At 40.2% G+C, this 26311-nt stretch overlaps 1 protein-coding gene across 2 annotated transcripts in view; it reads right to left on the reverse strand.

Annotated features, from left to right (window-relative positions):
• CERT1 (ceramide transporter 1) overlaps positions 1-26311 on the reverse strand; it is an 85820-nt gene that overhangs the window by 16385 nt on the left and 43124 nt on the right. For both annotated transcript variants that reach the window (XM_040090352.2, XM_040090353.2), the window contains exons 4-8: positions 17255-17362; positions 16324-16462; positions 15279-15362; positions 7131-7288; positions 1137-1229 (exon numbers count right to left, since the gene is read on the reverse strand). In XM_040090352.2, the coding sequence (XP_039946286.1) occupies positions 1137-1229; positions 7131-7288; positions 15279-15362; positions 16324-16462; positions 17255-17362 (582 nt within the window). The remainder of the gene's footprint in view (positions 1-1136; positions 1230-7130; positions 7289-15278; positions 15363-16323; positions 16463-17254; positions 17363-26311) is intronic.

A 26311-nucleotide genomic window follows, 5' to 3' on the forward strand; every position in this document is an offset into this window, starting at 1 on the left:
AACCCAATCTTGAAAGTGCATTAGGTTAGTGTAGCAAGGTTTTGGTAGCTGAAGCGGCTCCAGGGGTGGCTTCTGTAAGAAGCTGATAGAAGCTTCCCCCAAGTTCAGCTAAGACAGTGCCAGCTGGCTCCAGGATGGACCTGCTTGTTGCCATTGCCCACGGCCATGCCCATCAGCGACTATGGCATCATCTCTGGGATAATGTATAGAACAAGGGGGAAAAACACCCCCATGCAACTATAGCTGAGAAGAGTGGAGTGAGAGTACATGAGGGAAAGAGCTCAGTAGGTACCAGGTCAGTGAAGAAGGAAGGGCAGGAGGGGTTTCACATGCTGGAGCTGAGGTTCCCCTGCAGCCCCTGGTGCAGAACACAGCAAAGCAGCTGTGCTTCTGCAGGCCGTGGAGGGTCCATGGAGGAGCAGAGATGCACCTCCAACCCACTGAGGAGCCCACGCTGGAGCAGGTGGATGCCCAAAGAATGACCTGATCCTGTGGGAAGCCCACAAAGGAGCAGGGCTTCTGGCAGGACGGGTGTTCCTATGGAGAGAAGCTCACGCTGGAGCAAGTTTACTGGCAGGACTGTGCTCCCATGCTGGAACAGCCTGTGGGAAGGACTCACGGGGAGCAGTTCATGAAGAACTGCAGTCCTTGGGAAGGACTCATGTTGAAGGAGTTAATGAAGAACTGTTTCCTGTGGGAGGAATCCCACACCGGAGAAGGGTAAGAATGTAAGGAGTGCCTCCTGTGAGAAGGAAAGAGTGGCAGAGACAATGTGAGATGAACTGACCACAACCCCCCGTTCCTTTTCTCTCTGCATAGCTGAGAGGTAGAAGGCAGAAAATTTGGAAGTGAAGTTAAACCCAGGAAGAAGAGAGGTGTAGGGGAAGGGTGGTTTTGAGTTTTGATTAGTAATTAAGCTATATTTCCCCAGGTTGTCTGTTTTGCCTCTGTCAGCAATTGGTGAGTGACCTTTCCCTGTCCTTATCTCAACCCAGAAGACTTTCATTATATTCTCTCCCCCCTGTCCACCTGAGGGGAGCAGTAGAGTGGTTTTCTGGGCACCAGCTATCCAGCAAAGATCAACCCACCAGAAAAAGTCATTAGATTTTAAAAAATTTCAAAAGTAGAATTTGTACCTCATAGTCAGGCCCTCCAAAGTGGGACTTTTTCTTCAGTTCTGTCACAGCATTTTTGTATGCTTCTTCAATTCTTCTCCTTTTCTCTGTCTCCTGTAAAATTACATGACCACTTGATGCAATGAAAATGAATTGTCAACATGCCAATAAATGGAATGACGAGGGTAGTATTTTTTCCAAGCAGCAAGTGCAGAGCTGATGAGTTTCTGAATTTATTTCCATGTATGCATTCTATGTGCCAATATACATGCATATTTAATAGAAAGCTCGGGGAACTAGCTCCCTAGAGGATACCTTCTAATTCATGTGGAAGAAACCAGATCAGCAAGCAAAAACTGGTTTCTAGTTGTTTCTAGTTTCTAGTTGTTCATGCTTCATTGGGGGTCATACTTTGTATCTGACACTTCATACAAACCTCCTTGACACAGATGTTTAGGCCAGGATAACCAGAGGTAAAAGCTAAAACTGGTAAAAAGCTAACTTGCTCAATGTAGTGATACACAAACAAGTCATACCCTGTAAGTTTGCATCTATAATTAGGACAATGTGAATCATTTTGTGGACTCCACACAGAGTGTGCAACTTGACATCCTCCTCCCGTAACAGATTGTGCCTGTACTAGGAGCCAGTCTATGTAGACACCTACATAGGGTGACTACATCATTGTGTATCTTGAATAAAATAGTAGTAATGCCAAAAATCAGACAAATTGTCTCTACAAATTCTGCATACTGCCAGATACTTTCCATGAAAAAAAGCTATAAACATTTCTGAAATTCTTGCAAAAATCAACTTCTTTTTTCCCCCAAGATGTTTCTCTGTCCCCTTTCAAAATCACTTCAGACGAGAAAGCAAGTTAAGTCTTACAGGTGGACATCACACACTACTTCTTGCAGATATGGGTACAATTATTCAGCAACCAAAATTGAAATTTAAAGATTCAGTGGAAAACCCTGAAGCAATACTGAAAGGCTGAGTTTACTAAATGAGAATTTGGTGGTAGCATTCCATCAAACACATTTTCCAGTATTCAAGGCAATATATTTGATGTAGAACAAAGTAGTATAGTTTTTCACCACCCCCCCCCCCCCAAAAAAAAGCACTTTGATGGAGACAATGTTGTCTTTAACTGTGACTGTAGGCTTCTCCCTTCTGAAACTATCAAAGAGGCAGTACCTGCTAACAGATTTCACAGAATTTTGCATGTTTATCTTTTTTGAAAGGAACTGGAGAGTCCTGAAGATATATAAAGCAGGACTTGAGTATAAGTCACTGAGAAAAGCATGGAAAATTTACCAGACTTGGAGTGAAAAACAAAACAGACCTCACCTAAAACACAACTCCTTCTCCCACTCACCACAAATCCCAACACTTTTTGTAATTCAATCTGCAAATTAGTTACAATTCACATGTGTCAAAATACAACTCCCCAAATTTGCCAGCTTCTCTTGGCAATAATATTAAAGAAGGCAGAAACAAGAACAGAAAAATGCTGGAGCAATCAAGACAACATGAAAAGCATTATCACGAAGATTTTGTTTCAAGTAAAACAGTGGATTAAATAATAATGACAAAGTCCTTTGTGTATACAATGTGCATACATTTTAAGAAAAGTCTATTTTAAAATACATTCAATGTATTATATACTGCACTGGAAACAAGAAGTCAAGCTCAAGATCTTAAGAGCTCAGTGTAAAAGGTGGAAAGAAAAGCTGTAACTACAATTGCTTTAGATAATACTACATGATTCATATCAATTTCCTTCTATTTCACTATTTTAGTAATGAAAGAAAACTAACCATAGAATCTATACTTTTACAATCTCAAAATATTTATTTCCTCTTCACAGACGTTTACACACAGATTCAAGAAAACCAAAAGTACAAAGATCTACACCATTCTCATCCCACATCTTTCGATCAGATGGAAAGCAACGTCTTTTGATCAGGCCTGCAGTTATAAAAGCTACTCTTATAAAGTGATGTTTAAGCACTAAAATAAAAAGATAAAAACTCAACCAAACGCAGCTCTACCACTGTGGAATAATGGCAGCAGAGGTCTGAATACAGTCAATTGCTGTCTTTAAGGGTGCAGGCATCAATGTGCTACTCACACAGGTAGCATTTGTGGGAGAAGACTGGGGCTGCCATGTGGCAGACACAGGTGGCTCTTCCCTGCCTCAAAAAACACTCACTGCAACACACAGCTGAGCCCATCCACCATGTATGTGACATTTCTCTGAGGGAAAAAGAAAAGGAGTAAAAAACGCGCTGTGGAGAGAAGAACTGGAAGAAAAAGTGAGAAATCACAGAGGAGATGCCAAGACCAAGAAGTGCAGCTCCAGGGCAGAGAACACACACGTCCACACTGCAGGGGTATTTCCTGAAGGAACCATGTCCCATGAAGGATCCACACTGCACATTTTTCCCAGAGGGCTGTCACCAATAGAGGCTACCTGCACTGGAGCTGGGAAAAAGTATGAGGAGGAAGGAAGGCAAAGATAAAGTGTTTTGGACTAACTGCAAACCCTGCAAACTCACTCCTCACCCTGCTAGCAGGCAGTAAGGTTATGGAACATACTACCTTAAGGGAGAGCACACAAAGCATGCATCCAGCCCAGCCAGCAGGGGTTTGTGAAAGGCAGGTCCTGCCTGACCAACCTGAGCTTCTGTGACAAGGTGACCTGCTTAGTGGATGAGGGAAAGGCTGTGGATGTCACCTGTTTAGACTTCACTAAAGCCTTTGACACCATTTCCCATAGCACTATCCTGGAGAAACTGGCAGCCCATGGTCTGGATGAGTATACTCTCTGCTGGTTAAGAAACATGTTTCTGGACGGCCGGGCCCAGGCAGTGGTGGTGAATGGAGTTATATCCAGCTGGTGGCTGGCCACCATTGCTCTGGAAGGGCTCGGTATTTGGGGCAGTCCTGGCTCATATCTTTACGGATGATCCGGACAAGGGGATTGAGCACAGCCTCAGGCAGTTTGCAGGTGACAGGAAGCTGGGTGGGAGTGCTGATCTGCTGGAGTTCAGGAAGGCTCTGCAGAGGGATCTGCACAGGCTGGATCATGGGCTGAGACTGATGGTGTGAGATTCAACAAGGCCCAGGGCCGGGTCCTGCCCTTGGGTGACAACAACCCCAGGGAGCTCCACAGGCTGGGGCAGAGTGGCTGGAAAGGACCTGGGGGTGCTGGTGACAGTGGCTGAACGTGAGCTAGGGTGTGCCCAGGAGGCCAAGAAGGCCAATGGCATCCTGGCCTGGATCAGCAAGCAGGACCAAGACAGAGATTGTTCCCCTGTATTCATAATGCGTGAGGCCACACTTAGAACCCTGTGTCCAGTTCTGGGATCCTAACTACAGGAAGGACATGGAGATGATGTCCAGAGAAGAGCAATGGAGCTGAAGAAGGGTCTGGAGCACCATTCCTACGAGGAGTGGCTGAGGGAGCTGGGGTGTCTAGTCTGGAACAAAGGAGGCTCAGGGAGAACACCGCTGCTCTCTACAACTGCCTGAGAGGAGGCTGTAGCCAGGTGGGGTTGCTCTTTTCTCCCAGCTAACAAGCACAAGAAGAGGAAATGCTCTCAAGTTGCAGCAGGGGAGGGCTAGACTGGATAGCAGCAAAAAGTTCCTGGCTGAAAGGGCAGACAAGCGATGGAACAGACTGCCCTGCACTGCCAAGCGGTGGTGTCGCTGCCCCTGGCAATGCTAAACAAGGTGAGATGTGGCACTCAGGGACGTGGCTTCGTGCTGGGCCTGGAGCTGTCAGCTTAACCATTGGACTTGATGAGGGCTGAGGTCTTTTCCAACCTTGAGGATTTTATGATTCTCGGTAGAGGAGCCTACAGGGCAGGAATAAAGTGGGGCTTGGGAAAAGGGGCAAGAAAGCTATCCTAGTGTTTGTCCTTCTCTTTCCCATTACTAACTTCCCATTATTTGAAATCAGCAACAAATTGATTTTCCACATGTCAAGAATGTTCTGCCGTGAGAAAAACCAGGCAGCAACCTTCCTGTCTTTCTCTTCACCCATAAACTTTCTCATTCTGCTTTCCTCTCTAATCCTGATGGACAGGTGGTGAGCATTTCACTCTTTGCCAAGGTTATCCCACCACAAGTCTAGTTATTCCATTCAATAAAAAATCAAAAATCTCCTCTTCCAAAAGGCAAGCAAGGACAGGAATACAAAGTAATGACTTTATATACTAAAAGTAATGATTTTATATACTAATTAGGGTACTTTATACCATGACAGTCCTCTAAACCCCAGAAAATGTCACTGACAAACAGGCCTTTTTGAAAATTACGAGTCTGCCAAAGCAGAGCAAGTTGAAACCTCTGAGGTTTCAGGAGCTTTTGCTCCTTTTCTACTCTTTTTAATTCCTGGGAAAATAAGTTGGAAGAAGTTTGTAAGCTCCTTTAAAGTATACTCATGCTGTATGAGATATTAGTCCCATGAGATCCCATGTGAAATTTAGGCTTGAATTTGCTAAGTACTTGCATTTTATACAAGTGCTTTAAAGTTAGCCCACAAGACAACAAAAAAAGTGACAACCCCCAGATCTAAATAAATTCAAATTATATTGAAATATCTATAAATATTTATATTACTTTTTATCAAAATATACTGAACTACATGTATGGAAAACATGCTCTAAGGAAAGTCCCATCAACACAAATGAAGAGTGTTTGTCCCGCACAGGGAAGGTTTTTGCTGGGGAACCTAACAGTAGCCTTCCAATATGCCCAAGAAACTAACACAGAAACAGAGCCAGATTCTTCACAGTTTACAGGAGAAGACTAAAAAATAAGCATCAGATACTGGGATAAAAGTTACTCCAAGAGGATATAAGGCAAAACTTTTTCACTCTAACAACAGGTAAGCAGCAGACCTGCTCAGAAGAGCTAGGCGGTCTACAGTGTTCATAATGCCCTGAGCAACCTGGTCTGACTCAAACTGTCCTTACTTTAAGATGAAGGTTAGAGCAAGAAAGACCTCTCGAGTCTCTCTATCCAACCTGAAGTCCCCTATGATCCTACAGACAGGCTTCAAGTCTTGGACCTACTGTAATTCCTCCAGCTGCTCAGCTGAACCAGTAAAGAACTGTTGACAGAAGTCACGATAGAGAGAGACAGTGCCAGGCCTTTGACATATGCACAGACAATACAGAAGACAGGGTCAAGGATTCAAACATGGATGTATTGTGTCTGAATATGATCATTCTTTGAATAGTGTACCACTGAACAGAGTAAGATTTGATACATGATATATATATACACCACATGGAAACATGTGGAACGAGAACAGAAAGGCAGCTGCACTGCACACCAGCCAGCAATGGCAAGATTTTAGAAATTAAAGCCTGAACTCCAACCTGCCATGCCACCAACAACAGATCTCAGACAAGAAGACACTGCTCCTTTAGAGCTGTTACAGTGGTTGAGTAGGTTCAGAATGAACTATCACTGCCATTAGAATAACAGATATTTTAACACTACGCAGAAGATTTAACTAATTAGTATAAAGCATAACTTAATCTCACAGATCTCCTAAAGGAAAGTGAAGTAATATTATCTTGAGGAGACATACAAAGTTAGAACTGGTTGTTCTCTCCAGCACTGTCACCACCTCTTATACCAAAAGTTGCACATCATTTTGCAAGCAAGGAAAATCAGGTTTTTGTCAGACGCCTGTAAGCAATACACTCACTATTACAGGATAATTTCAGGTTCTTATATATTCTTATAGCATATAGGACTACCATCTGAATAAGTACTGTAGAAAAACCCCACTTTGATGAAGAGCAACACTGTATCATCAGTCAGAACAAGGCTCCTTAACATTTTACAGTATTAGTAACTAAAGCACCTGAAATTAATAAATGCTGTACATAAAAACAGTTGAGTAAAAAAGTTAGTAATAGCCTATTTCAAAGTTCAATTTCAAGATAAAGAAACTTGTTTTTTCCAACAGAAGTAAAAGGAAAATGATCTTACCTTATCTAGCCTTTTTTGCCAGCTTTCTTCACGTTTTACCATGAGTTCAATACAGTGAGAGAGTGTAGCAAGGATTCCAGCAGTAGTTGCCTTGAAAGTTATAGCCTCTCCTTTAAAGTCTATGCCATTAATTCCTTTGGGTGTCACATGTGGAAACACTAAAAACACATATATAGATCATTGATACCTGCCTTTAATCAAACAAGCACTTCGCATGTACGTGCTACAGTTGAAGACAACAGACTGGCTAGAAAGTTAATTTAAAAATAAAAATCTAAAGTGGTAATAATGTCCACAGCTTTCCACAGGATAGATTCAAAGGGAGAAACAGATCCTTGCAGCTTCATCTTGCTATACTGTATTTCAAGCCTGCAATACAAATGCTGTATTACTCTGCACTCTGCAAATGATGTAGGTGGAGGGAGTGGTAATAGTTTGTAACAATAGCAGTCTGACAGCTTGAAATGGGGCCTAATTAACACAGAGCAACCTTAAAACATATCAGATTCAGCACTAAGAAAGGAACAATTTCAAAATGTCATCAAATCCAAAATGCATAATTCAAGGTTGTTTTAAAATCGTAATTACAGTTTTTAAAACCTCAAAGTAAAAAGGTATAAGATAAAAGCATCAAATGTGCTGAATTTTCCAAGTACTGCGAATTTTACAGTTCCAGGAACTGCTTCATGCTGTCAACCAGGCCATCTGTTGCTAAGGCTATTTAAACAAGTCGCTTAAAATGTGTGGCAAAAGAAAGTACCTATTATGTGTCTAACTGGTACGTAGGTTGGCATAATAACACATCAAGCACTGCACATGCACGTCAGAAAATATTACAAAGCAGAAGTAACACTCAAGTTGAAGCTGACTGAAGCCAGCAAGTTACAGTAACTCCTGTTATTGCCAAAGAGCAAGCTCATGACTTATCACCTAGCTTGATAATTTTTTCTCCAGTGTGTCAGTTTGTCAGCATACCACTGTTACAGTTTAAAAAGTACAAATTATTATTTGAGTCAGTTTATTTGTCTGCAAGAGCAAAGCAGAACTTTCAAGCATTTCCGTTCTGTAATGACAGAGTACAGCGTCTGCACTCTTGGAACAGAAAGCAATCATCACATGGTCTTCAGTGGTGGTTTAAGTCTCTAGGGGTTTTATACGCCCCCCCTTTCAGAAGGAATCAAACTCTTTTTCAAACAAGTGACTATAGACTACACACAACTTCAAATACCTCAAGAAGCACACATACTATGGTAGAATACAAAGTTTTCTGGGTTTTTTTTTTTCATGTTAATCAAGAACATTCCCTAAAAGGTAAAGGTGATGGGGGCTGGAGGAATAAAAAAAGGAGAGCAAGAGTAAGAAAAAACTGTTTTCAGAAATGATAATGAGCAGAGCAGCTCTCCCTACCCAACAGCTGAAGATGGAACACAGAGGGGACTGAGACTCAAAGTGGCATAAGCTGGCAAGGAGGTGATGCAGTGACTCCACTGAAAATAATTAAATTATACAAGAACTTTGTCCATAATACGTCACAAATGAAAAAGATGGTTTCACACTAATAATTCTTCCTGTTGATGTAGGCTGTGTGCATATGCAGGCTTAACAGCACAACTATAATGCTTGCAGATGTGATTTTTCTCTCTCAAACAGGAATTATGTAGACATGCTGAAGAAACTGCCACTGCCTGCAACACTATATAAATAATTTCAGAAATTTCTGCAGTAGAATTTAATGGAAATAGAGCAACACAGCTTAATTTTCTGGAAAAGAGAAAAATATTCTCAGCCACATCTCATTAACACTTCCATACAGTTCTAAGCCATTCTCTAATGACTAGTTTCAGAGGAGGTGTGACAAATGCAGAGCTGCAGACTTACAGTCAGTGCCTAAAGTTTTTCAGTATTACAATAATGGGTAAAAATGAACATCTTGCAAAAGGATGTAAAACCTATTTCTTTGAAGAGACAGTCACTCAACAAGTTTCTTATGATGGATACAAGTATTTTGATTAATTCCAAATCACAAGAAATATATGTCTTTCTGAAGTATGTTGGGAGATGATCTCACCTCAGGACCAACTGAGCTTCACCATTTTACAAGTACTTGTGAGGAAATTTTCTATCTGAAGAGACCAAACAACTTTCTGATTCCTTTTTTACACTTTTTTTCATGTTAGCTAGAGATTGATTATTTGAAAATTAAATCAGGCATCAGAAGATCTATGTTTTAAAGCTAAATACTAACAGGAAAGGGTTCTTACTGTTGCAACTGATTTTTGGTTATCAAACTGCATGCTGTCAACTGAAAAAAGCAGGATAATTTGTCTCCCACTCTAACCACAATTTCAACGTCTTCCAAGCAGTTCATTGTTCATTATTCTGTCTATGCTCTATTTCTGATTTGTTTTCTCTTCTGTTTCACACAAGGAATTCTTCATACCATTCTTTAACTTTCAACAGCTCTTTAGCTTTTCTCTCCTAGACCTCTCTGTCTGTTAGGATAGGTGTTTTCCCTTCTTGTTGCCAAGACTCTGCTGGTAACACCTTCCCACTGTTTGATCGAATCTGTTTCCCAGAAAAACACGGAAGTATTCTAAAGACAGTAAATAGAAAGATGGTCTTCCATCTTTTTTATTTTATGCCCCCTTAACATAACTAAACTAATTCTAAGTGAAAAACAAACATTTGTGTACATGATGCATTTCTTGATGCCTGCTCTTATCTTCCCTTGGTTGCGATAGGATCAATGTTAGTTTTCCTCTAAGAACAACCCCAAATTTTGGCAAGTATATTTTTTGCAATATTTTGACAAGTATTTTTCCTCCATTCAGAGCACAAAAATCCAACATAAACCTCTGCCATAATTAACACCAGATTTCTCTCCTTCAGCATTTGTACCATTTTCATCTTTATAGTTCCAGTACAAAAAAACATCTTCCACACTCAAGGTGATTCCTTAAGTACGTTACACCTGCTCTTCCTATTCTTAGAAAATTTAAATCCAAACATGTTCTCTTTCCAGAGGGGATGAACAGGAAGACTTTAAGAGATCAAGATTCAACATTCCTGAATATAAGATCCCAATGGACAAATACACACCAGCCAGACACCATACCTTCGTGTTTTACATGAATCACAGTTCCAATTACCAGATCTTTTAATTCAAAAGTGACCAATATATTTAAACAACTTTATAGTAATCTATCTACCTCTTCACCTAAAGATCCTATAGAACACTGAAAAGAAAAAGCCTCCCTATCCAAATCACCCTCAGAGCCGTACATATATACGTCCATACTCGCATTAACTTTCTCCTCCCACACAGAGAACAAATTGCAAAAGTCAATGTGAATATGGTCCCATAAATTAAAAAGGTCAATGTGAATATGGTCCCTCAGATCAGTCTTAAATCTAATGATTTGAGCTTTGGATGGGTGCATAGCAGTTTGATCAGGAGGCTTAAACACCCCTCTATATCACAGTAAGGTAAATTAAGAGGTTGAACCTATGCCTCACTTCCTAAAGCCCTGAGTGGAGAACAATCTCAGAATAAACAGGCAACCCCTTGTCAGCTACACTTAAGAAGATTGCTAGAGTCCTTTCAGAATGGGATAGAAGTTTCAAGATGAGAATCTGAAATTTGAGAAACTAAATTTTAACAGCTGCTCTGAGGCTAGCTTTAAAAAGGGTGAAGTTGAAGATAAATCTTTCATTGCCAGTTAGTTTGACCTTTTTATCTGCCCTATATATGAGCATGGGTGTCTCAGCCTGAGACATCTGCTTCCCCCCACTGTATCTCTTATGATTCCACTTTAAGACAGAGTCTAATTTTTCATTTCTAATCAAGCTTTGCAGCACTCAGCTACTAAATATTTAATTAATTTAGCCATTAGAAATCAAACTGAGGCACAGAAAAACTGAAACGGGGATAAATATTTTCATAGAAATAATTGCTGGAAAGTAAATTTAATGGAATACAGGACTCATAACAACTGGAATCAGAAGTTCTGCAAAAGGCAAGGGGTTGCAGAATTACCTCCTGCAGTGAACTACAGTGAGTGAGTATATACAGCATCTGTAACACCAAGTATCAATTTTTTAGCATCTAAGTCCAAAAGCTTGATGACCAGCTGCATTAAAAATACACACTTTCATAATGACATCCGCCATAGTATATGAATATATATTGCAGATGTGCCAGAACAACGTAGATATGAAAAAATTTTCTACAGGTAAATTAAGCTGAAACTCCTACACGATTGTACAAAAATCGAGTTTGACAAATACATCTCTCCTAAAATGAATCATGCAGTAAAATTAAACTCTTAACATTTGTTAAAGAAGGCGTTTTCAGTTTTCTGAAATCTAACTTAACAGTTCTCAAAAATGAAAAAAGTTTCATACAAAAAATAGGTTTAGTAGAACCATATACCTGCTTACACTTGCTTCAAAACTTCCATTTCATCACACAATCACAGAATGTGTAGGTTAGAAGAGATCTTTGAGATCATCAAGTCCAACCCATGCCCCAACACCTCAACTAAACCACGGCACCAAGTGCCACATTAGGTCTTTTTTTAAACACATACAGGGATGGTGACTCCACCACCTCCCCAGACAGACAATTCCAGTACTTTATCACCCTTTCTGTAAAAACTTTTTCCCAATACCAATCTATATTTCCCTTGGCTCAGCTAGAGACTGTGTGCTCTTGTTCTGTCAGTTGCTGCCTGGAGAAAGACACCAACCCCACCTGATAGAGCCACCTTTCAGGGAGTTGTACAGAGTGATAAAGTCACCTCTGAGTCTCCTTTTCTCCAGACTAAACAACCCCAGCTCCCTCAGCCGTTCCTCACACGGTTTGCGTTCCAAATCTTTCACCAGTCTCGTTGCCTCCTCTGGACTCACTCAATCATCTCAATGTCCTTCCTAAACTGAGGGGACACAGCACTCAGTGTCCATCCTAAACTGAGGGGACAGAGCTGGACACAGCACTCAATGTCCATCCTAAACTGAGGGGACAGAGCTGGACACAGCACTCAGTGTCCATCCTAAACTGAGGGGACAGAGCTGGACACAGCACTCAATGTCCATCCTAAACTGAGAGGACAGAGCTGGACACAGCACTCAGTGTCCATCCTAAACTGAGGGGACAGAGCTGGACACAGCACTCAGTGTCCATCCTAAACTGAGGGGACAAACCTGGACACAGCACTCAGTGTCCATCCTAAACTGAGGGGACAGAGCTGGACACAGCACTCAAGGTGTGGCCTCACCAGTGCCAAGTACAGGGGCAGAATGACCTCCCTGCTCCTGCTGGCCACACCATTCCTGATCCATTGGCCCTCTTGGCCACCTGGGCACACCCTGGCTCATGTTCAGCTGCTGTCACCAGCACCCCCGGGTCCCTTTCCTTCCTCCTGGCACTGTCCAGCCACACCGTCCCCAGCCTATAACACGGCAGGGGGTTATTGTGGCCAAAGTGCAGGACTCAGCACTTGGACTTATTAAACTTCATCCTACTGGACTCTGCCCATCCACCCAACCATTCCAGGTCACTCTGCAGAGCCCTCCTACCTTCCAACAGATCAACACACAGCCCCAGCTTAGTGTCATCCACAAATTTACTAATGAAAGCCTCAATACTCTCATCCATGTTGTCAATAAAAACACTGAGCAGAGCTGGCCCCAGCACAGACCCCTGAGGGACACCACTGGTGCCTGGTCGCCAGCTGGATGCAGCACCGTTCACCACCACTCTCTGGGCCCGGGCATCCAGCCAGTTCCTAACCCAGCACAGAGTGCTCCTGTCCAAGCCACGGGCTGCCAGCTTTTCCAGGAGTGTGCTGTGGGAGACAGTGTCAAAAGCCTTGCTGAAATCCAAATAGACAACATCCACAGCCCTTCCTGCATCCACCAGGCAGGTCACCTGGTCATAAAAGGAGACCAGGCTGGTCAAACATGACCTGCCTCTCCTAAACCCGTGCTGGCTGGGCCTGACACCCTGGGCATCCTGTAAATTCTGTGATGACACTCTGAATAAACTGCTCCATGACCTTACAGGGCACTGAGGTCAGGCTAACTGGCCTATAATTACCAGGATCCTCTTTCCCACCCTTTTGGTGAATGGGTGTCACATTGGCCAGCTTCCAGTCATCTGGAACCTCTCCAGTGAGCCAGGATTGATGGTAAATGATGGAGAGTGGCTTTGCAAGCTCATCTGCCAGCTCCATCATCATCCTGGGATGGATCCCATCTGAGCCCAGATATTTATGAGCATCCAAGTGGCTCAGCAGTTCCCTGACTGCCTCCTCCTGGATAACAGGGGGACACTCTGCTCCCTGATACCAATGACCAACCCAAGAGAACAGCTGTCCTCAGGACAAGCCGTCTTCCCACTAAAGACTGAGGCAAAGAAGGCATTAAGCACCTCCACCTTCTCCTCATCTGCAGCTACCAAGTTCCCTCCCTCATCCAATAGAGAACAAAGGTTGGCCTTACTCTTCCTTTTACTATTAATATATTTGTAAAAATGTTTTTTAATTATGCTTTACAAAACTTGCTGAATTAAGTTCAAACTGAGCTTTGGCCTCCCTGACTTTTTTCCTACATGCCCTTTAAATACTTCCTGAGAGACCTGACACTCCTTCTAAAGATGATACATCCTCTTTTTATTCCTAAGTTCCTCCAAAACCTCCTTGCCCATCTGGGCTGGACATGTGCCTCATCAGACAGGGACAGTCTGTTCCTGTGCTCTCAAGATCTATGTTTTGAAGCGTGCCCACCTTTCCTGGACCCCTTTGTTTTTAAGGGCTGCTTCCCAAGGAATTCTCTGAATACATCTCCTAAATAGGCCAAAGCCTGCCCTCCAGAAGTCCAATATAAGAGTCTTACTGGTGTTCCTCCTGATTTCAACAAATACTGAGAACTCTATAATTTCATGATCACTGAGTCTCAGATGGTGTCCAACCACATCTCCCACCAGCCCATCTCTATTTGCAAACAGCAGATCTAACACAGTCCCTCCCGGGTGGGCTCACCCACCAGCTGCAACAAAAAGTTGTGCTCAAGTTGTTTATGCTACTTAATCTCTGAAATCAGCATTACAATTAATCCTCAGCAGAAAAATCTACTTATGTGATGAATTCTTGAAGTAGCATGAAAAGCTCCATCCATTCCCTTTTCCTCTTCCACCCTAACAGTTTTGGATATGCTCTAGAAGAAGCACTTAAATACAAGAAGGAAACAGGTAATACACGGGAACAACCACCAGCTGAAAGAAAACAGAAGACACAGAAAAGGGATATTTTGCCCTATAATTTCTAGGTTCTCATGAAAATATTTACATTTTTAAAAACATTTCTGGTGAATACTAATTCCATCACACTTGAAACTGGAGGTACAACTTCCAAGCTTTGTGAATCAAGTATGAAAAATACCTTAGGACTAACTGAATTGAAACCAGTAGCTATATAAACACGAGGATATTTCAGTCAGAAAACATGAAAAGGCATAAAAAGAATGCAAATACAACTTTCTCCAGGCCAGAACTATCAGATTTCTCAAAGAGTAAGACCTGCATGAGTTCTTCATTTGCTGCATGGGTACAGTGAGTACAATAACTAGTTCATTTATGGTAAGAGTAAAAATCTTAATTCTGCTCATTATAACAATGAGCACTAAAATTATACCAAGTGAGAATCAGTAACAGTGTTGTCTTAACCATTCCACAGCTTCAGCACTTGGGAAACCACAGGGGGACATCTGCAAGCAGAAAAGCACTGAACTCCACCAAACTCCTAAAGCAGGTAACGCTAGCAATAACCTGTTACAAAATCTTTCTTCCCAGTATTTGAATTGCAGCTGTTTCAACAGAACTTTGTAGTGACAATGACTTTAGACACAGAATAGAAAATTCCAACTTGACAAACTTGCATTCGTATTTGTGTGAATTAAGAATAATTCAGAGAATCACAAAAAGCTGCTAAAGAATTATAATGTGACTAAAAACTTCCATTCACATACAGTTAAATACCTATTCTTGCCATTTTCTGCTTAGAAAAGAGTATAAACACCTGTCTTGTATCAGGCTTATCACCATACCATTCATTCTAATTTTCATCACTGAAAAAACTGGGACACACTTACGTTTTTCCTTACTGCTGTTACTGTTATGTACAAAATCTCCATCAGGACGTACTGTAGGGAAATCATCTTCATCATCTTCTACCACTAGATTTGAGAGAGAGTGTATTATGGGAGTGAGAAAGCTTTTCTAGTTCTTTGGTGTGCAAAAGACCATTTTCATGGTTAGCCAGCACTTTTTCCATAAAACAGTCATGACCCCTCCCTCCCCTTTGGGTTTGGTTTCTTTAATTTTTTTTTTTTTTGTGACCCAAGACTATTACCAGAGTAAACGCCAGTTAACAGCAGAATTTAACATCGCTCAGCATTGAAGTTTAGCATGCAATTCTCTGGTGAGAGCAACATACTTTGCTGTTACTAATGGATAAGTAGGAGCCATGATTCAGTTCCTATCCAATTTTCTACACTGGAAAGTTTAAGGGGGGGGAAGGGGGGGGAAGTGGAACTGCATTTCTCTGGTGTTTTATTGTTGTGGAAAGTTTCACACTGCCAGACCAAACACAGGGATGAATATAAATGCCTCAGTAGAGTGCATACATACAGTGACAAGCTGTGTTCTGATATAAGTAATTCAGAAATATGTAGAGATCCACATCCTAGTCTAGTATGATCTCAAGTGTGCATTCAGTGCTCTGTTTCCAGCCAATACATCTCAGAAGCATTATTTAAGGCAGCACTTTTGACTTTTTTCAGTGTATTGTTTCTCTCAAAACTAATACCCCATTTGTTTTTTAAAATAACAGGTAAGAGAGAGCAAAAAATACAATCATAGGGGTTAACAATTGGTATTCTATAACAAAAGACTTAAAAAGAGCATTGCTTTTGCACAGTTGACAGCTACAGGTTAGCATCAAGTATATTTTAAAGCAAATCTGAATTCTAAAATAAAAATAATTAACATGTTTAAGAATTTATGCAAATGACCGATCCCTCACTAAAGATACATATTTTATTTATACAACATTAAATTGAATTGTAACAGTATCACAAGGTTTCCTTGGTTAAAAAAACACACTCTGGAGGGAGGAGTTTTCAGTTACAGCGTTACCTTTATCCCTCTGGAGTTCGTCTTTGGAAACTGCATCCGCGCAAGCATCAAAGTATTTCTGTAGAGTATCAACTTGTCTACACAAGATGTCTCTAAATGTTTCCATTTCTGCAAGTTTCTCACGTAAGCTATGGCCCTTCTGAAAACACAAATGAAAGAGGCCTGAAATGTTTCCACACACTCAAGAATAGCTTGATGCAGTATAATTACAATTTAATTTTAAAATACATTTCTGCAGCAATGAAGAAGAAATTGAAGTACACTAAGAGCATTCTAAATATCATAAATTATGACACCGTTAATGTCAGAAGAAACCACATCTGAGTATTCCTTATTCATTTTGTCACTGGTTTTCTCTCGACTGCACCTGCTACTTCAGAACACTCCACAAAAGCTTATGAAAACACCGAACTGGCATGCTAACAGCTAGAGAGCTGTTACATATTTGCCTGAAATCAGTCAGCTCCAGTTTAAGATCTTTGTTCCAATCCTTATTCCATTTTTTTCAGCTGTTCCTCTTCTGCTCTCCCAGAAGTACAGCACACTCAGTTCATATATTAAATATTCATATGCATCACAAGGAAAGCCATTATTTGCCAGCCAGTGCTATATCACACTTATTAAGCTACAAAATTAGTATTTGTTCTCATTTGGAGTCCAGGATATTCTGGTGATTAAACTAGAAAAATTTAAAGAACAAACTCACAAGTTTGATTTTCTTGCCACAGAAGAGAACACCACAGTTTAAAAGAGAGAACTGCATGAGAGAGCTTCCCACATCGTCTGTTCACCATCATATAATGGACTACTGACATTTAAACTAAATATTTTGTATTTTTCCCTATAATTATGTGCATGAATCTTCATAAGTTCCTTCTTTTCCAGTACACGTTATTTATGTGCAAATACTAGGAAAGCTTTTTCCACCAACCTTGAATGAAGATGTGGATGTTGCAGAGTATCCACTTGCTCCAGAGACAAGAGACACCATGGAGCCATGGCGTCGCAAACTTGACTCTGATCCATAGCCAGATTCAGTCTAAAAAGCAAAACACACAAAAAACTAGAGTGCTGAGGCTTTAGATAACATAGAAATAATGAAAACAAGATTAACGTAATCTTGAAATCCACCCATTTGTTTTTTGCAGTCGAGGTTTAAATAACTCAATCTGTGCCTGCATCTAAGATGTTGATACAGTATCTGTGAAGTTATTATAAACTTGGTTTTTATTATCAAATTATAAAGTAATTTGTTACCTACAACGAATTATGTGTCCCCAAAAAGACACAGCAATATATATTTAATGGTTCACAAAAGGGACAGTGTTTCATTATTTTGGTTCATGTAATTCCTAAGAAGTAACTTCCACACAGCCTATTAAAAACTTACATTACAATTAATTGGGGGATTAAACATGGTTCAGTCTCAAGACAATCAGCTTCAGTCAATCTGTCCAATGAGACAAATAGTACCGTTTTCTTTTTAAAAGCAACAAAACAGTAATCAAAGAATATCAGACAATTACTTCTATCAAGTTTTTTCCTGTTTCAGGCTTCTTCAGCAAAATTATTTATATTAGACTGAAATTAATTTTTCATGAAAACAAAAATCCACATAAAACAAGATAAGACACTAAAAGTAAGAGAGAGGATACAATATTAGTAACTAACTAAACAATGAAAAAAGAAAAACACCTCTTGATTAGAATAACACTTGAAAGATCAAAACCAGAGTTGGACAAATTTCCTTACAAGTCAAACAGAAGCAAATACTGAAGAACCGAAGGAAAATAAATTTCTCTAAATGTTAATGTAAATTATGTGCATAGCAAAGGAGATGAAAAATCCCGACAGAGAATGTAAGTAATAAACAGATGGTTCAGAATAATATATGAAATACTGTTAGTAGATGAGTTTGATCAAGTACACAGAGACAACAGTGAAGGACTTTTGACAGAAATAAATTCTGCAGCAGCACCAAAACTCAAATGGGGCAGGGAGAAGGGAGACAAAACAAAGGGTATAGAACAAACAAGAAGCAATGATGAAATTCCAGTTGTACATTTTATGGAAAAATTGGAAGCTGTATAGGCTTTGTGAAGGCACGAGAACGTGGGTAAGTTAAAACGTTGAGAAAGGTTAAGCGTTGTTTGAAGTGTCAGTTAAGAATTTGGGCAAAGTGGGACAAAGTATGTATATCTGAGTTACAAGTAAGAGCATGGGCATATGACTGCTCTCTTTCAAAAGCATTTAAGAAGCATAAACCTGAAGAGTAACCCAACACTTTGAAACATTTCTTTTAGATTTTTTATTTAAACACAAATATAAAAAGACTTCACTGTTTAATCAGCACCTTCAATATTTATTTAAGCATATGCCACAAATCTTAAAATGACCCAGAATGTTTTTATTATAGTCAGTTTGACAGTGAAAATTTTTAATTTTCTCTGTATCTTGTACACACTAGGAAAGACGACAAAATTTCGTTTTAATAGGATATGGCTTAAAGAACAGATCAATTTTAAAATATAGCCAAAATATCCATTTCATTGTGGTCAGAGTATTTTAACCAAGGATAGCAAGTGTTTTTTGATTTTGTCCTTATAGTGAGAAAGACACACGTATGCAAGACCTCGCTTTAAGCTTAGGAAATTAAATTTCTGGATTTCTTTACTTGAGATTTAGTCAAAGCCACACCTTTATAGTCCTACTTTAGAACTTCCAAGAATAGTCGTAAATTTATAAGTAGAAAATCTTATGCCTTATATTCTACATCTGAATTAAATGCTTTTCTTCCAATATTATGCATGCAGTCAATGCTCAGCTAATTTAGTTCACAAAATAAAAACTGAACGTGAAAGAAAAAACCCCAACCCTTCTTTCCACATCAGTATGTAAGCTTGATTTTTTAAAGGTACCTTTTCAGCAGAATATTTATTTCTCTGTCATTTATGCTTGTGATTATTAATTCTACGAAATAATTTATGTATTACGGAATAGTAAAAGCAACAGCATACATGATCATATGGATCCGGATGTCAGCTTGCAAAGTCTACCAACATAAAGGTGCAACATAATTAACTATTTGTTACTGAGAAGCAAATTCAGCAGGCATTAAGAGCAGACTGACCCGCACACATCACAAATCAAAAGCATGTGCATTTACAGACTATGTTCACAAAACTGTGTCAGACAATGTTGTTTGAATAGCCAAGAGGAAAAACATAAAATTACACTGAGAATACTTATTTTTCACAAGAACCAGAAAACAAGTACTCATTTCTAACAGATGCACAGACAAGCCATCCTGCTCACAGCAGATATATGCAGGCAGATGAACACAAACAAAGAAAGCATGAATCATGCAAAGCCCCACCATTCTACTACCGCAACATCTAAACGAGAGCAGGTCACTGCCGCATTTATGTCTTGCAAAGCAGATCATCGTTAACTAATCACTGCAGAAATAATCATTTACATTGAGAAGAAGAATGTAGACAAAGTTTCTTCCGTTTACACAAATTTTAGCTTCCCAAGATAAAAACTGGAAAAGCCGGTAGAGTTCATACGATGGAAATCAACAGTCTCTGCTTGAAAACAAAATTACTTGTAGAAGTCGTATCAATTCATACCATCAAGCACTAATGCCAAATTGCCATGCTCAGTAAAAAGATGCAGATCCTTGAAATTCCATGCACGCATCACAGCTTCAAAGCTACATTAGAACTGGCATTTGATAGCAATTGCAACACCTCCAGCTTTCTAAGGCAATGCATGAAATCCATTAATCCTTTTGTTACCACAGACAAGAGGAAAGAACCACATGATCCAAATCTTCATGTGATCCTTTAACTGGAACAGTATCAGCAACAAGGCAGCATGCCAGAAAAGCTGCTTTCAATAAAAAAAGCTAAGAATTTGCAGAATCATATTGCAGATCTTTGTTACGGCTCGCACTGATTCTTAAGTGGAAAATAATAGCCTTGATTAAAGCACAGACTCACAGCAAAGTTCTCCCACTTAAAAAATCAAATAAAACAAATTATTCTCATGTATCTTCAAGGAATTATTTTGATTGTGTCCCAATTTAGCGCCTGTGAAACAGTTCAATGTACTTCTGTTAACCAAGGCAGATATATTCAGTTAGCATTATAAATTATTTATTATTTTACATAACACAACCAGCAGGCTCCTCCCTCTAAGGCATACAGCTCACCCAGAAGGTGATGGAACAGATACTAAGACACAGTGACTCTAATCTCATTCTCTACAGTATTTTTAGAGAATCCCACACAAACATCCAAGAGATCAAGACACAACAGCTTACAAAAAACGCCCGAATATAGAAAAAAGTAGTAACACAAAAGAGCTGGAAGGTACTATAAAGGCTTGGTAGAAAACAAACACATAAGCTCTGTAAACAACCGTGTTCCAAAGGCAATTTTTAGACTTGCTGCAAATGCTCTAGTGTCACAGCATAGCTGGTTTGTAGCTGGATGGACAAATTTGACCATAAATAAGAAACCCAATTCGGCTAGCCCAGTTCATACAGAATAGAACTAAACAAGAGCCTGGGTGAGCCATGATAGGACAGATCTGAACTCAGCCAGGGAACCCCAGCCAATCCCATTCCATCCTGAATGCAGGCACATCATTGGCCAGGGCGCTGGGCGGTGCTGAGACCCCAGCCAATCAGCTGTCCAGGCACGGGAATTTTTTGACCGCCTATAAAAGAGAGAGCCGAACAACGAAGGGAGCTGTTTGTAGCATGATCCTTGCTGAGTCCTGTCCCATGTCTGTCTCCAACCTTTCACTGTAACGTAACACTTCAGAAAGATGGGTGAGTGCTGGGATGAGCCAAGCATTAAGACCGCAGGAAGTTAATGCAAACAGTAGGAACACAACATACACTACAGGTTGGGCAGTGTGGGATGCATTTCTGAGGACTAAAATTAAAAATGTAATTATCATGTGACTGTAGGTCTGATTTTTCAATTGTTCTGAAGCTGCTGACAATGGAAATTCAACGCTGCAAAACCAAGGTGGTAGTTAGCAGGAACGCAGAGATAAAAATTCCACAATGCAGGGCAAAGCAGCTGGATGATTATTCCCCACCCACAGCCTTCCCAAGCACAGTTTAAATGTAAAACTACTTAGAAGGAAAGAGCTTCTAATACAACGGGTTTTGCAACTGCAAAAACAAGGAAAGACATGTAGACCTAACTTTCCTCCACCAGTGATACATGCAAATCCATAGTAAATATGTACATTATGTGCACAGGAGGAATCCCCAGCAATTCCAAGTTGAAGAACACCTATAAAAATAAAACTGTTCACTGAGCAAAAGTACCAAAACCCAAGCTGACAATAACTGCAACACTTAGTGTACTTAGTAATAAAATGAAAGCAGCTTGTAGTCCTGGGTCATGGGACTATAGGCAAGACTAGGAGAGGCTACATTTACCCCTTCCATGACTCTAGGCTGTCAGGATAGGGATAGGTAAAATCTAGAACAAATAAATTCCATTCTATTAGACACTGGCAGAAAAAGCACTGATGTTTTGGCATCAGCTCCCAATGCACTAAATTAAGTGTTGCTTCTTGTTTTCTTGCTTTGAAAGCTAGTGGGAATAGCTACAGATTTTAAAGACTGAATTAATTCCATTGCATATTGTCTGATCACGATTTAAGGCTAGCACTTGTTGCAACTGTGCCTTTAAAAATAAGAACAGTCCTTATCCCAAGTGAATGCACTAGTCACATCTGTCTTTTTAACAGTTACACTAAACTGGTAATAGTTATACTAAATATTATTATTTTGTCACAACGTATAAAATTCAAAAGGGAGTGTTGCCAGGGTTAGTGCGTTAGTGCAGATGAGCCAGGAGGCGGTAGGAAAAGCTGCTGTAGGAGTCTGAGAACCGGCTCTCCCAGGGAGCATCCACTAGGCGGAGGGAAAGCCTGCAGGGACTGAGCACACAGGATAACCCAGCCTGTCTCAGCAGCGGGACAGAGCAAGGAGACGTAGGCACATCTCGTGTTCACAGCTAACAGGCGTTTAGGCAATCTTACTTACTCTTCAAAACGGCAGGGAAGGAATGATTGCCTCTTACTCCAGTTGTTGGTTTAGTTTTATTTTTTAACTTAAGACAGTTATTACATTAATATCACCTCTGTAGAACCAGAAAAACACATCTACCATCAGTATTATGATGAAGAATCTTGGGCTAAAGACCATAATGAGATTTCAAAAGAGCATAGTTAAACAGCAAGAGGAGTTTATTCAGCTTTGTGAAAATGTACTTGTTGCACGCCTGAGCCTGTTTGGAATATGGACTTGAGAGGCCTACATTTTACTTAATCAGAATAAACATTTTCCTAACAAGAAATGCTAGGATTCAAAGTACAGGTGCAGGCAAGGTTCTTACTTGCACTAAGAGAAATGGACTACAAAAAGTTTTACAGCAACACAGAACACATCTGTCAGCAGATAAATACGCTTAGTTATCAGTGCTTCCTATCAAAAAAGAAGAAAAACTGCCAAAGCAAATGCACATGCAAAACCCACAAAGTCCCTTGTTCACCTAGTGCAATTAGCAGTTATCTTGTCACTGCTAAAATTCAGAAACAGATTGTTTTTTCCCATCCACTTAATCCTTAAACATTCAGCCATCAGAATAGAAATCTCTATCAAATGGCTGGCATACCCCTAAGCATGTAATATTAACAAGCACTGGAGGATAAAAAAGTTGGAATAGTCAAATTCCACAATATATTTAACAAAGAATTTAAGAAAAACTATCTTAACACCCTAAGGAAATACATGAGAACACATGCTGTTTAAATTGCAATCTCCTAACAGCAACTTGGGAAAAAGTGGGGGAAAAGAGTGTATTTTTAATACATTTCTTGTTTTGCATCTAACACCCTATTAAAACTAACACAATTTTCTTCACTTTCAAAACCTATTACCTACTTTTATTTCCTTCTTCCTGTAGCCCTTGTCAGCTTGCAACACCTCCTTCCTTCAAAAACAACCAAGACTCACTGACCTGTTACACATTTGAACCGAAAAAGTTGTATGAAATAAGGGACTCCAAGACATGCATCTTTTTGTAATGTTCCTTATACAGCTTCAGATTCTTCAAGTTGTCCAGGGTTGAAGATTCATAAAAATCAGTCCTTCTATTGAGTCAAAACTACTTTTTTTAAAAAACAAAGTCCAGTCTGGTTTAAAAGCTCTTTATGCAACAGCATTCTGCCATCAGTAGAAGCCTTACATGCATTTCTAATCATACATCAATTTTACAACATAAAGACTCCATATATTAAGCTCAAACTATGTAGGCAATAATTCTGTCAAAAAAAAATTTACTCTCAAAGAAAAGATGAACATAATGGATATAAAGTATCAGAGTTCTGAAGGCCTAATGATCTAAGGACAAACTCAACTGTTCCGCGTGACAGACAGAAAATAATCAGAATCATTAAGATTGGAAAAGACTTCTCAGATCACTGAGTACGTTTGACCCAACATCACCATGCCAACTAGACCATAACACTAAGTACAACATACAGACTTTTACTGTATGCCTCCAGTGTCCCCATTACTTCCCTGGGCAGCCTATTCCAACACCTGACCACTATTTCAGAGAAAAAAATCTTTCCAATGTCCAACCTGCAGAGCCTTCCTACTGTCCAGCAAATCAACACTCCCACCCAACCTGTCTCCTGCAAGTTGAGTGCGGGTGCCCTTGATCCCACATCCAGATTGTCTGTAAGGATATGACACGGAGCTGGACCCAATGCTGAGCCCTGGGGAAAAGCACTGGTGACCAGCTAGATGTAACTCCATCCACTACCGCTCCCTGGTCTCAACTATCCAGCCAGTTTTTACCCAGTGAACAGTGTGTCAAAGGCTTCAGTAAAGTCTGGACAGAAAACAGCAGCAGCCTTTCCCTCATCCACTAAGGTCACCCTGCCATAAAAGGGTATCAGGTTGGTCAGGCAGGTTCTGCCTTCCACAAGTCCATGCTGACTGGGCCTGATGCCCTGATAGTCCTGGATTGTCCCAGTCATCACACGCAAGTTACTCTGTTCCATAACCTTTCCAGGCTGACAGGCCATAGTTCCCCAGATCCTCCTTCTGATCCTTCCTGTAGGCAGACAAATCTCCAGTTATCTTGAGTGTCCTGGTTAAACCAGGATTGATCATAAGTGATGCAGAGTGGCTTAGCAAGGTATTTCATCAGCTCCCTCAGTCCGCTTGGGTGAATCTCATTTGGGCCCACAGACTTGTGAGTGGCTAAGTGACATGGGAGGTCATTTCCTCCTGAGTTACAGGAAATCTATTCTGGTCACCATTCCTGTTTAGCAGCTCAGGATATTTGATCTCCCTGTTCAAGACTGAGGCAAAGAAAGCATTAAGTACTCAGGCTTTTCCTCATCCTTGGTGACAGTGTTCCCCATCCACATGCCTGTTAAAGGATAGAGATTTTTTCCTTGGCCCTCTTTTTTTTTTGTTAATGTACTTGTAAAAACATCCCATCTTATAAAGCAGTGACCAGACTGAGTTCTAGCTAAGGTTTCCCCTTTCTAATTTTTTCTCTACACGACTTACCAACATCCTTGTACTTCTCCTCAGGCGCCTGCCCCAGCCTACATAAGAAGCAACATTTGCAAATCTTAAGTCAAATGAAGCTGGTGAAAGGTCTGGAACACAAGACAAAGAGTGGCTGAGGGAGTTGGGATAGCTCAGCCTAGAAAAAAGGAGGCTCAGAGACCTTATCACTCTCTACAGTTATCTAAAAGGAAGCTGTAGTGAGATGGGTGTCAAAGTAGCAAGTGTCATGACAAGCGGAAATGGCCTCAAGCTGCAGCAAGGGAGGTTTTGTTTAGACATTATGAAATTTTTTTCATGGAAAGGGTTGTAAAGCACTGGAACATACTGCTCAGGGAAGTCACTGAGTCACCATACCAGAAAGTGCTAAAAAAATGTGTGGATATGGCATTTGAAGACATGGTTTAGTAGTGAACATGGTGGTGGTGCTAAGTTGACAATTTAATGTGGAAATATTTAAGGTCTTTTTCAATCTTAGAAATTCTATTAAACACTTGATACACGATGGCTTACTAAGACTTAAAAAAAAAGCTACATGAAAACATTAATTGTTTTACAAAGAATAACAGCACGTGATTCTATAATTCTCATTTTGGTTTATGAGTTAAGAACAAGTCTAACATGACATAAAAGAAAAATGCTAAAGGGATAAATTATCTGAATACTTCCAATGTTTAGATGTAAGACCTAGCCACAAACACAGAAGGACAAAAATATGCATATAAAGCAGATCTCACATCAAAAACTTTTATAAGCAAAGTCAGATTATGAATTTATCTGACTTTAAAGCTTTGTATATTTCATGTAAAACACACATTTGGATATAAGGACAAAAATTCAGATAATTTCCAAAACCTTGGTGAATCACCAATTCAAAACAGGAAAGTACGTCCTTCTGTCACAAGGTTTCACAGTACTCTGTGGCCTAATAGGTCAGGACTGGGAAAATTAAGTTGTCCTGCACTCATATTACTTTCGTGTTAGTATCAGTTCATGTTTAATCTCCCCAAGTCAGTATGGTGTGTGACCACTAGAGGGGAATAGCAAAAAGGAAACAGACACGGCTGGAGGTTACTACTGGTCAAAGACCAATAGTTACCCTAACCCTGTTTCTGCTTCAGTCCCTGGGCATAGCAACCTCCTTTTCTCATAGAAAATCAAAACCAGGGCAGTTTTACCTTTAGCCTTTATAATTACATTTGAGACACATTGCTTAGTGAGGACTGAGTTTTCCACAAAGCATGAAGCATGCAAGTAGCAACAATGACATTCAGTGCTGAATGGATGATAGTGAATTGGAAATTGTAATAGAGATTAAAGAAATCATTCTGAAGTCAGACTTCTCAGCCAGTTCAAAACAGTGAACTA

Source organism: Hirundo rustica, chromosome Z (assembly GCF_015227805.2).
Source record: "Hirundo rustica isolate bHirRus1 chromosome Z, bHirRus1.pri.v3, whole genome shotgun sequence".
In the NCBI taxonomy this organism is placed as follows: domain Eukaryota; kingdom Metazoa; phylum Chordata; class Aves; order Passeriformes; family Hirundinidae; genus Hirundo; species Hirundo rustica.